This window comes from Meriones unguiculatus, chromosome 19 (assembly GCF_030254825.1).
Source record: "Meriones unguiculatus strain TT.TT164.6M chromosome 19, Bangor_MerUng_6.1, whole genome shotgun sequence".
In the NCBI taxonomy this organism is placed as follows: domain Eukaryota; kingdom Metazoa; phylum Chordata; class Mammalia; order Rodentia; family Muridae; genus Meriones; species Meriones unguiculatus.
In genome coordinates, this window is record NC_083366.1 from 10,953,934 (window position 1) to 10,965,258 (window position 11,325).

Sequence of the window (11,325 nt, forward strand, 5' to 3'; positions counted from 1 at the left end):
ACCTGAGTTTTTGTTGTTGTTGTTGTTGTTGTTCTGTGTTTTCTTCTCGTAATTGCATGTACTCATTAGATCTTGATACAGGTATGAATGTGGAGTAAGCAGAAAGTAATTAAGGTAATATGTTAGTGTTTATGTACTTTATAATATAATGTTAATGTTTTAGTAAATTAATGTTTCAATGGCAAGACACTCAAAATTCCAAAAATTTACTCTTGATAGCTTTGAAATGCAATATATGTTATTACTAAGTATAGAATCCCATTGTGTCTAGATCTCAAAAAAGTTACTCTTCCTGCCTAGTTAAACTTATTAACTTTTCCACAGTATCTCCCTGTCCTTCCTTTTCAGGCCCTGGTAACCATTGTCTGTCTATCTGCTTTAGTATGTTCTACTTTTTAGCCCTGGATAAGATTGTCTTTTGGTGCCTGGCTTGTTTTTTCTTAACATAGTGTCTTCTGGATTCTTCTGTGCTGTTGTGTCAGATTTCTTTTCCAGGCTGAAGAGTATTCTACTGTGTACATGCACTACATCTTTTCATGGCATCTCTTGTTGGGAAACATTTGAGCTGATTCTGTAGCATTGCTGCTGTAAGTAGTGTTGGAGTGAGCGTGGGAGAGCAGCTATCTCTGACGATAGCTCCATTCATAGATTCCCACTAGCAAGTATGATTGCTGCATCACACAGCACTTTGATTTCTTGTTTGAAGAACCATGCCATTGTCACTAGTGTTGTTTTAATTTATGGTCTTAGCTTCTGTTCTTTTCTTTTGATAACTACCTGCTCATAGGGGTCAAGTTTTGTGTCTCACAGTTTTCATTGCATTTTCTTGAAGCTTGGTTGTAGTGAGCATACTTTTCATGTACCCACTGGCCATAAGAGCAATTAATGCTTACCTAAATTCTTCACCCATTGATTTGTGTATTAGTTTTATGATAAAACACCTGGCAAAGCAACGTAAGGAAAGGTCCTTTCTGCCTCACAATGTGAAGGTACACCCTGTGTTACTGACCTCCCCATCATGGTGTACTCTGTTTTAATGTCACCTCATAATGGTGCATTTTGTGTTAAAGCCCTCTCCATCGTGATGGGGAGGATTTGTGTAATGTCAAGTGCTTCTCCAGCTGTTGTAGCAGGAGCATGACAGACTGATCACATTGAATCATAATCAGGAAGCAGAGAGAGATGAACCCTGCTTTCCACTTCTCTGTCCGTGTTATTCAGGACTTGAGCCTATAGAATGGTGCTGCCAGGTTTCAGGCGGATCCTCTGTGCCGTTAAAGGTCTCTAGAAATGCCTGCACACACACCCCCTCACTGACACCTTCTGAGGCATTCATCGTAAGTGACCCTAAATCAAGGAAGTTCTAGTGAAGAGCCATTACAGGCAGGAATAGTTGGACTTTATTTTTTAGTACAGTTATTCTGTCTTTGTGTGAAATATTTACCCCATTTCATTCCAGTAAATAACTGAGTGTTGAAGACTTGCTCAAGCCATTTGTTCCTTTTTCCTTTGGAGATGCACAGATGTGTTTGCCTCCTGTGTTGCTGTCTTTCCTCATAATTAGCTGGGTTTCTATGTGCTGTGTTTTTAGTCTTCTGTTTATACATCATAGGTTTTGGTAACCCAACTTGTCAACTTTACTGTCAAACATATCCACCACCGACCATTTGAACCTCATAATGACTGACGTTTTCATTGAAAGCCCAAGATTTTTTCTTAATTTTCCATTTTATTTTGTTTTTCTTGCATAATATATATATATATATACATATATACATATGTATGTATGTATGTATTGTGTATCCCTAAACAAATTATTGCAGCTTACAGTTTTTGGTGCGACTGAAATGTCCCCATAGTCTCTGCAGTTGAGCTTCCTGTTTACCTTTATGCACTGTGAACATCTTCCTTTTTTTTTTTTTTCCTTTTTCCTTCTGACTATATATTTTTCAAATCATTCCTCTTTGGATGTAACTTATTTTTCTTCTACTCAGTGACTTCTCTCTTTCATTGTATTTTATATATTTTATATATACATTGTATTTATTATATATACATTCTCTCTTTCATTGTATTTTATATATTTTATATATACATATATATATATGTATTCTCTGTTCATTGTATTTTATAGCTCCATTTATTGAAGAGTCTGTCTTTCCATTGTACATTGGACAAATAAGAGGTGGACACAGTTGTATGGGTTTAAGACGTGTGCTCCATTTCTTTAGTCTGTGTGGTCTGTGTCCCAGTGTCATGGGCTTCTATTTTCATAGCGTTGTGGTGAGAGCTTAAGCTGGGTGTTAGTAGCACTGGCCTTTCTGTCTAGGGTTGCTTTGATTATTTCAGGTCTTTTGGCTTCTGTGTGAATTTTAGGATTTCATTTTTCTGTGAAGAATGTCATTGGACATTGTTGGTGGTGTTATTGAATATTGCCTCTGCATAATAGAGCCATTTTCACAGTTTTATTCTACCATACATGGGCATGGGTGCTGGTCTTCTGTCTTTCTCTAGTATTAGGAAAAGCTTCTTGTAAATGGAACATTAGTATTCTTACAGCATATTATAGAAGTTGTATTGCCTGTCTGGTTTTAATTTCACTTGCACCAAGTATATTTGATAATCATTTTTAAGACGTTAATCTTTAATGTCAATATAACCATCCTGTACCATGCATTAACTGCACTGTCTTGGCTTCATGTTTGTTGTAACAAAGATTCTGCAGAAACAACTTAAAGAAGTAAAGAGTTCATTTGGCTTGCTGTTTTCAAAGGGTTCAGTCCAGGTGTAGGCAGGGCATGGCTCAGGAGAACAGTCCATGTGGCAGCCAGGAACCAGAGCAAGAGGGGATCACATCTAGGGCAAGCTACTGGCTCCAAAGAACATTCCTCCAGCACTCTCCAACAAGCCTGCCTCTTGTCTCCTGCCACCTCCCAACATGAGGACTAACCACTGTCTCAGAGCAGGGCCCTGTGACCAGGTCTTCTCTGAAATATCACGGACATTCCCAGAGATGTACCTTACTAATGCCCCAAACTTCTTAAGCCAGTCAAATGGGCAAGAAAGGGCAGCCATCACATACTCCATTAGGAATGGCGAGATTGGCATGGGCGCTACCCTTAACAGGGCTACCAGCTTAGCTGTGCCCCATAAAGTGTGAATCAGTTCTGAATTGCTGTCTGTTCTTGGTTTGTCATAGTGGAAGGCTCTGGAAATATGGAACTTCTGGACCACATTCTAATTTGCACAGGCAATTGTTGAAAGTTGTATTTCAGATAAATTCGCATGGTCACAGGGTGAAAAACAAAATGTACAAAGTCTAAATTTTAATCAACAAGAAACCATTTAGTGTGAAAATAAGTGATAGGAGGACCAAGGCGAGTACACACTTGCAGGCTGTAAAGCAGGAGGAGATCTGTGTGGCAGCCTAGAACTGCTAGCTGCCAGGAGGAGCACTACCTAGCTACTGTAGGTGCCTCCACACATATCAGGCTCTTCCTGGACATGGACCTGAAATACCACCTATCGAGGGCCCGTCGACTCCAGGCTATTATTTACAGGAAATGCTGGAACTTGCTCATGCAAAAGTAAAAAGGACTGTGAAGGTTTTGGCAAGAAGAGCTGGTATAGAGGAGAAAGTCTGCTCTCTATCCCTGTTGTCTTTCGTCTCCCCACGCCACCACCTCACCCCTGTGCCTCTTGTCCTGTGCCTCTTGTTGGTGGCTCTTGCACCTGGCAGGCAGTACAATAGCAGGATAGTCATTTGCACCATTTTAGTATGGTTTCACACTGTGGACCACTTGAAAGAGTGAAAGCAAAGCTTTGATAGTTGACAATTATGTGTACAGGTTAAAAAACCAAAGCTAAGAAAGTAGATTGTGAAAATCTTCATAGAATATTATATTCTAGAAGATAAAACTATATGCTAGAGTTGTTCTGTTCAGTAAGAAAGGCAATGGTTTCAGTACAGAAAAATTACACAACAGGTGTACCTATTTAAAGGAAAAACACAATTGGTCAATAAAAAAGGCCATTTTGATGAGGCTTTTGGGGAAACATGATGACAGCATGTTCTACTATAATCTCCTTTTTTGCTGTTGAGTAAGGAGGATACCAGTATTCGTCAAAAAAATGAATAAATAAAAATAAAAATCTCTTTGAAAAGTATTTTTTTCAAAACAGTGTAGATGAAATAGAAAAAAAAAAGGTTCTAGATGGAGGTGGGTTAAATTGATAATACCTTGTATCTTAACAATCTTCTAACCAGAGAAAAAATGGAAGGTAATTCTGGGTTTAAATAAAAATGTTCAGTAACAGTGCCAAGCTTGCATGTGAAAAAAATACAAGTATAATGGAACCAGTTTCATCACTTTCTCCAATAAAACCAAATATGTCAGAAATTCCTCATATCACACAAGGGACACTAGATGGACTATTAAATCCAGGCGGCTAATGGATCATGGACAGTAACCACACACATTGCTGTAAAGCCAGGAGACTAAAGCACAGTAGCCAGAACCCTCATATCTGAGCAGAGCTCGGAAGACCCTGACTTTCGGGAAGCCGCCTGCAGACTGGCTCTGGCGTGCTATGGCTTCTGACACTAAGAGCTGAAGGTCTTACTTGTTTTAGTGTGGGGTTGTGTTATACTAACAAAACTCATCTACAACAACTGCATTTTGATGTTCTTACAAAGTGAAATTTATGTGAAATATGAGTCATGATTAGTCTATACAAGTAGTTGCTTAAAGGGAGAAATTATGTCTGTTTACTATCTTGGATTGTAATAATAATATACATATATTATTACATGTAATATATATCACAAATTCTCATATATCTCGAGTATCTATTGTAGTTTAGACCTATGTATCAGATAATAGGTAATGTTTATAATTCTCTTTTATAGGGGCACCTCCATTCTTACCAGAGTCTTTTGATCGAATTCTCCTTGATGCACCCTGCAGTGGGATGGGACAGAGGCCAAATATGGCTTGTACTTGGACTCTGAAGGAAGTGACATCATACCAGCCACTGCAGCGAAAACTCTTTAATGTGGTACGAGATGGTGTTTGTGTGCAGCAGCGCCATTGACTGTGACCACGGGGGGACAACTAGGAGTCATGGACAAAACTATACACATAGGATGCGGCATGCCTGCATGGAATATTCATTCAGCCTTAACAAGAGTGAAATTTGGTACATGTTACAATATGAATAGCCTGTGGAGACTTCATGCTAAGTGAAGTAAACCAGACACAAAAGGAAACATTTTATATGATCCCGATTACAAGGTTATTAGAATAGGTAAATTCCTAGGAACAGGAAGTAGAATAAAGGAGTATGTTGAGAGAAAGCACAGCTATTGTGTAATGGTTAGAGGTTCAGTTTGGGAAGCTTGCACAAATGAACACTTAATGTCATCGTTACTTAGTTAACATAATATATTTTATGTTATCTACTTTTTGCACCAGACAAGGAAGAGATTGAGAATACCAAGTGTTTTGGTTGTGTGTTTTTTAGTTTTTTTGCGACAGGCTCTTGCTTTGTATTCTAAGCCAGACTCAAGTTCTCCATATTATTCCCTCCGCCTCACAAATGCTGTGATGATGTGTGTATCATCATACCCAGTGTTAGCTTTAAACATAGGGAGCTTTTCTTTATGTTGACCTGTCCTTTAAAACAAACAGCCAGTAGCCTATATAATGTTTTCCTTGAGCTGTGTAGTTACTTGTAAACATCCTACCCTTAAATGAAAATAAAACAACAAAAATAAAACCTCAGTTCACTAAGTAATTCATGAATAGTTACTAATTGATGTAAAGAGTTCAATATAAATAACTTACTCTTTACTCTTTCTGGTTTATTTTTGGTATCAGATTAGAAGTCATAAGTCTAATCAGGGTAACATATTATTAAATTAGGCATAATAATGTCCAGAATGTAGAAGGATCACAATAACTGAAAATTTAATTGATCTAGTACATTGTAAATAGAATATTAGATGATTCTTGTCAGTTTTGTTAAACTTAGTAGATTTCGAATCATGGAGTTCTTTTATTTTAATTTCAATTTTTCTATTTTTAAAATTTTATGTACAAGTTTATGTCTACTTGTCTGTGTATGCCCCACCCGCAGCAGGGGTCTGGAAAAGCCAGAATAAGACCTCTGTAACTGGTGAGCTGAGTTATATGTGGGTGCTGAAAACAGATCTCTGTGCAAGAATAGTAAGCATTCTTAACTGAGGAGCCATCTTTCCAGCCCCAATCTAATGTTCTTTTGATGAGAGATGAATTCATTATTTTCCCTTCCCTACAATGGTAATTCATAGACTACAGCAACAATTAATATGCTGTAATTACTCAGTCTCTAAGGTTGCCTCTGAGTACGTTTCAGCTCCTTCTCTCTTGTGACCTCCTTTCATACACAAAGGAAGCACTGGTTGTATATTATGTAAATAGTTTTTAGAATAGTCATCGAAGAACCCACCTTTGGCATGAAAACACCAAGTGGCACACATGACTTCTTTACAGACAAAAATCTGCTTTGGCCTGAGGATAAAATTAATTTACTTTGGTTTTGTTTTTTCCTTCTGTTGTTGTTTTTAGGTCATAGTGAAATAGACATTCAGAATGGAAACTAAGTAGATGGGTGACTTCGGTGCAGAGGGCCGGCTGTGAGTGGAGCTCAGGGCCTAGCAGGTGTGCCTGTGTCTTGGCTAGAGAAGCACCATTGAGGAGAACTTAGAGAGTAGTTGATGTGCCGTGTCATGGCTAAACACTGAGAATGTGTGCGGTAGGATCTCACCTGTTTTCAGTTGAGCCCTGACTCCGCTACAGTAGTGGCTCTGAACACACTGACTTTCAGCTAGAGTGCTCTCTGTTGGGAATGCCCCATGGAGGTAGCAGCCTGGAATCACAGTGGGTAAGGGTTCTTTGAGTAAACCCATGTTAAACTCTTTATCACTGCAGCTGGCACAAAGTCACATTCTTTACATTTCTTTAGCTAAGGCACAAGTATGTATTATAATTTTGGAAGATTTTTTATTAAAATTTTAAACAAAATTATGAATTTTCCAAAAAAAGAGGAAACAAAGTAAGAGTTAAGAGCTAAATATGATTTTAAAAAATACATTGTATAAAATCCACAAAGCAATCATAGAAAATCTCTGTGAGCTTGAAAACATCAACTTGATGGATGTAGCCCAGAGTGCTGGCCTAACATGATAGTGACTTCTTGTTGCTATGACAAAATGACTGGCAAAAACAGCTTCTCTTCAGAGCCCATCGTGGCAGCAGGAGCGCCAGACATCTGGCCACATTGCATCTGCAGAGAGACTGAGAGGAGAGGATGTGCTCTCAGAGAGCTAGTGCTCATCTCACCTTCTTATCAGTTTGGAACCTCAGCCATAGAATAGTGCTCCCACAATGAGGGTGGTCTTCCCACCACTTAACCTAATCTATAGTTTGTCACAGGTGTGCCCAGAAGCTTGTCTCTTTGGTGATTCTGAATCCTGTCCCAATGACATTAACCATTGCTCCTATGAATCCCTGGGTTGGATTTCAGCAAGATATAAGCTGACTAAGACAGTACACATATGATCCTGAAAACTCTGGAAACAAAGGCAGGGGATCATAGGTTTAGAGTCATCTTGCTAGATGGAGAATTTGAGGCCAGGGATATATGAGAACCTGTCCAAAAAGACAACAGAGAAGATAAACTTAAGAGATTTGGAAGAAATTTATTTTAACATGGCAATACATATCCTGATGCTCATTAAATACCTTACAGCATGGAAAATTCTGTCTAGATCATAACCAAGAAAGTGGACAATCTATGCCATTCTCTAAGAGCCTCTTTTCTGACTGGCAGTTTGTTGTATTGCATGCCATTGATGCTGTAGAGTGATCTTAGCCAGGAAGGAATGCTGTGACCTCCATTGTGACCAGGAAGAGCATTTTAGGAAAAGACCTGTAAGCAACAAAGGGTGGAACATTGTGAAGGAACAAGCAGTATAGAGAAGTAGAGTTTCTAATCTGGTGCCCTCAAGGAACAGTGCCTTGGGGTGTTATAGGAACAGCAGGCCCATGTTGCTATTGCAGAAGGGCAGAAGGGAGGTCAGTATTGCAGGAACACCTAACTTTGCTTGAGAAGCTGAGAAGGAACAAGTTGAAAAGTATTGCTTAGACTGGTATGTGGAGACTGGCTTATAGGAGGTCAGAGAAACATATAGGCAGATTTAACTGTTGTGTAATGCAGCTGAAAGGTGGAGGCTGGAATGGGAATGATGGTAGTGGATGTTGAGCATAGTAGCCAAAACCTGTAAACATTCCTCCCCCTGTCTCGGTATTCACACACATTTATTTTGCAATGTGCCTGAGTGTGTGTATGTGTACCATGTGCATGCAGACACCAGGAGGTGTCAGAGGAGGGTATCAGATCACCTGGAGCTGGAGTTATAGGCAGTCATGACCCATCATATGGATGGTGGGGAATGGAACCCAGGTCTTCTGCAAGAGCAGTAAGTGCTGTTACCCACTGAGCCATCTCTACACTATACATTGAAAGTAGGGCCAGTAGGGTTGATGAGTGGATGGGGAAGATGAAAGAACTATAGGCAGAAATGGTGCTCAGGGCTGCAGCTTTGGTAAGCCTAGAAAGGCCCTTCAGCTAGGTTTCAAAGTCTCTTTACTTAGGGACATATTAATACTTATTTATGGACACATTAGTTGAGATCACAGGGACAACTGAGTACATGAAAATGGGATTCAGAAAGGAAGTCTCCTACAAATGTAAGTTTGAACATAAAGATATCATGGAGAGGGAAATAACTGAAGGTTGTATGTGGGAGCCTGAGTTTGTGTGTATCGTCAGCTCCTGGTAAGGCTGCGTGCCCCCTGCAGTATACACATTGTGCTGTAACTACTGGAAGAAGCCATGTCATACAGAACGGCATTTTATTTCCACCAAGTGCCTGCAAACTACCTGTGCCACTGTGTCACTTCTTTTGGGGTATTTATTGGGTCTTATGGCATGCATAGTCTCATCATCATTTTCTTCAGGCGGTTCAGCTGCTGAAGCCAGGGGGAGTGCTGGTTTACAGCACATGCACAATAACTCTGGCAGAAAATGAGGAGCAAGTTGCCTGGGCCCTCAGAACATTCCCCTGCCTTCAGCTTCAACCCCAGGTGAGGATGCTGTTTTCCAGTGTGAAGTACACTTGCATACACAGGGTGCTAGAGTGTTGGTGTGTTCACACTGACCATGGGGATTCATATGACCGGATGAGAACGTTTCCGTTCTCTCTGCCTTCTGCCATTGTACTAAACCTGGGCAGGGCTTTCGTATCTTTCTGCTACTGTTTATTCCACTTCCTCTTATTAACATTGCATTTCTAAAAAGTGCTTTTTTTTTTTTTTTTTTTCTTTTTGGTTACACTTACGTGTATGGGTATTTTGCTCACATATGTATATGTGTGTCATGTGCATCTGTTGCCCACGTCGGTCTGACAGGGCATCATATCCCCTAAATGTGGATTATAGATGGTTGTGGGGCACCATGCGTGAATGCTGAGAACCAGATTGGGTCCTCTGTATTGGGTCCTCTGTATTGGGTCCTCTGTATTGGGTCCTCTGTATTGGGTCCTCTGTATTGGGTCCTCTGTATTGGGTCCTCTGTATTGGGTCCTCTGTATTGGGTCCTCTGTATTGGGTCCTCTGTATTGGGTCCTCTGTATTGGGTCCTCTGTATTGGGTCCTCTGTATTGGGTCCTCTGTATTGGGTCCTCTGTATTGGGTCCTCTGTATTGGGTCCTCTGTATTGGGTCCTCTGTATTGGGTCCTCTGTAGGACTCTCACTTCCTTCCCATCCTGCATTTTTCCGATTTGGAGAAGATTGAGCATTTTTGCCTCTTGCCACATCAGACACACTTCTGCAGCAATGGGCTTCAGGATCTCAGAAAACAAACCAGGGGATAAGCTGCAGCTCACAAGTGTCCCCTTTATACTTTTATGCTAACACAGGATACTTTTAAAGTCTTTTGTAGTTTGTTTTAGTGAGCATTAACCTGAATTTTTGTTAGGATTTTTATTGAAATGGATTCAATTTTGAGATTTTTATGTCTAGAGGGGTGCTATCATTTGGAGCCATTGAGCATCTGACTTTGTGGTTTCTCCCTAACAGGCAGTCAAAACATAAAAGGTTAAAAACAATCTAGAAATGATCCCTACACTGAGAGGTTAAGATAATTACATGAAATGAAAGCAAGACTTTCAGAATTCACACGGAATCTGTATGAAAAAGTAATGGAAGATACATCTGTCTCTGATCTGACAGTAGTTTCTTCTCCACCAGTGTTCAAACTCTTGTCTGTGGAATGGCGACTTGTTGGCATTTATGGATTTTTGGCACTAGATATTTGGCACATGATTTTCAAAAATCACTGAATTCTTTCGGATTCCTTAAAACCTAGTTGATATAGCCATCATTTATACATTATTTTCTAATGTGTATCCTTCTATTGTATACTAAATAAGAAAACTTTCATTATAGAGTTGGTGAGGTTAAAGGCATTTCAGCTGTCTTAGGGGCTGCCTCCTTTTACCATTAGAGAATGAGAACAATGACTTTATTTATCCATGTTACACCAGGCCCAATAGTGTTGTCTTTATTTAGCTTAAGAACTGGGTATTATACATATTTTATATGAGTAAATGGAGTTGGGTGAAGCTGCTTGCTTAGGTCATAGCTGAAATATGTTGAAGCTGTATTTTAAGTCTACAAGCATCTCATCACAATATTCAGGCCTTTCATAATATCAAAGTACTTGATAAGCATGGAGGATCCTAAATACATGAGAACTCCTGTATCAGGTGGCCACATAGCACCATTTCTCCATACCTCTCACATTGGCATGTGCATCCCACAGAAGCAAGTGCACTTATTTGTATTTATGCTTCTGGAAGAGGTCACATGCACAACCAGTCTGTCTTTTTAACTTAAGCTATACACAGGCAACTTACTAATGTCGCATATTCAACCACACTTGTTTATCCCTTCACGACAGGAACCACAGATTGGAGGAGAAGGAATGATGGGAGCTGGCCTGTCACTGGAGCAGTTGAAACAGTTGCAGCGATTTGATCCATCTGTTGTGCCACTGCAGAACATGGACACTGATTCTCTTGGAGATGCTGGAAGAGAAGACATGATCTGGCTGGCCAACAAAGATTGTATAGGCTTCTTTATTGCAAAGTTTCTAAAATGTAAAAATACAGAAGGGAGGGTTTTCCAGAAATGAAAATTCTGAATATTTTCTAAGTGTGG

The 11,325-nt window shown here is 39.8% G+C and overlaps 1 protein-coding gene across 3 annotated transcripts in view; it reads left to right on the forward strand.

Moving 5' to 3' along the window:
* Nsun6 (NOP2/Sun RNA methyltransferase 6) overlaps positions 1-11,319 on the forward strand; it is a 45,019-nt gene extending 33,700 nt beyond the window's left edge. For all 3 annotated transcript variants that reach the window (XM_060372297.1, XM_060372295.1, XM_060372296.1), the window contains exons 10-12: positions 4,910-5,058; positions 9,063-9,188; positions 11,066-11,319. In XM_060372297.1, the coding sequence (XP_060228280.1) occupies positions 4,910-5,058; positions 9,063-9,188; positions 11,066-11,299 (509 nt within the window). In that variant the 3' untranslated portion in view covers positions 11,300-11,319. The remainder of the gene's footprint in view (positions 1-4,909; positions 5,059-9,062; positions 9,189-11,065) is intronic.
* Positions 11,320-11,325: the final 6 nt, after the last annotated feature.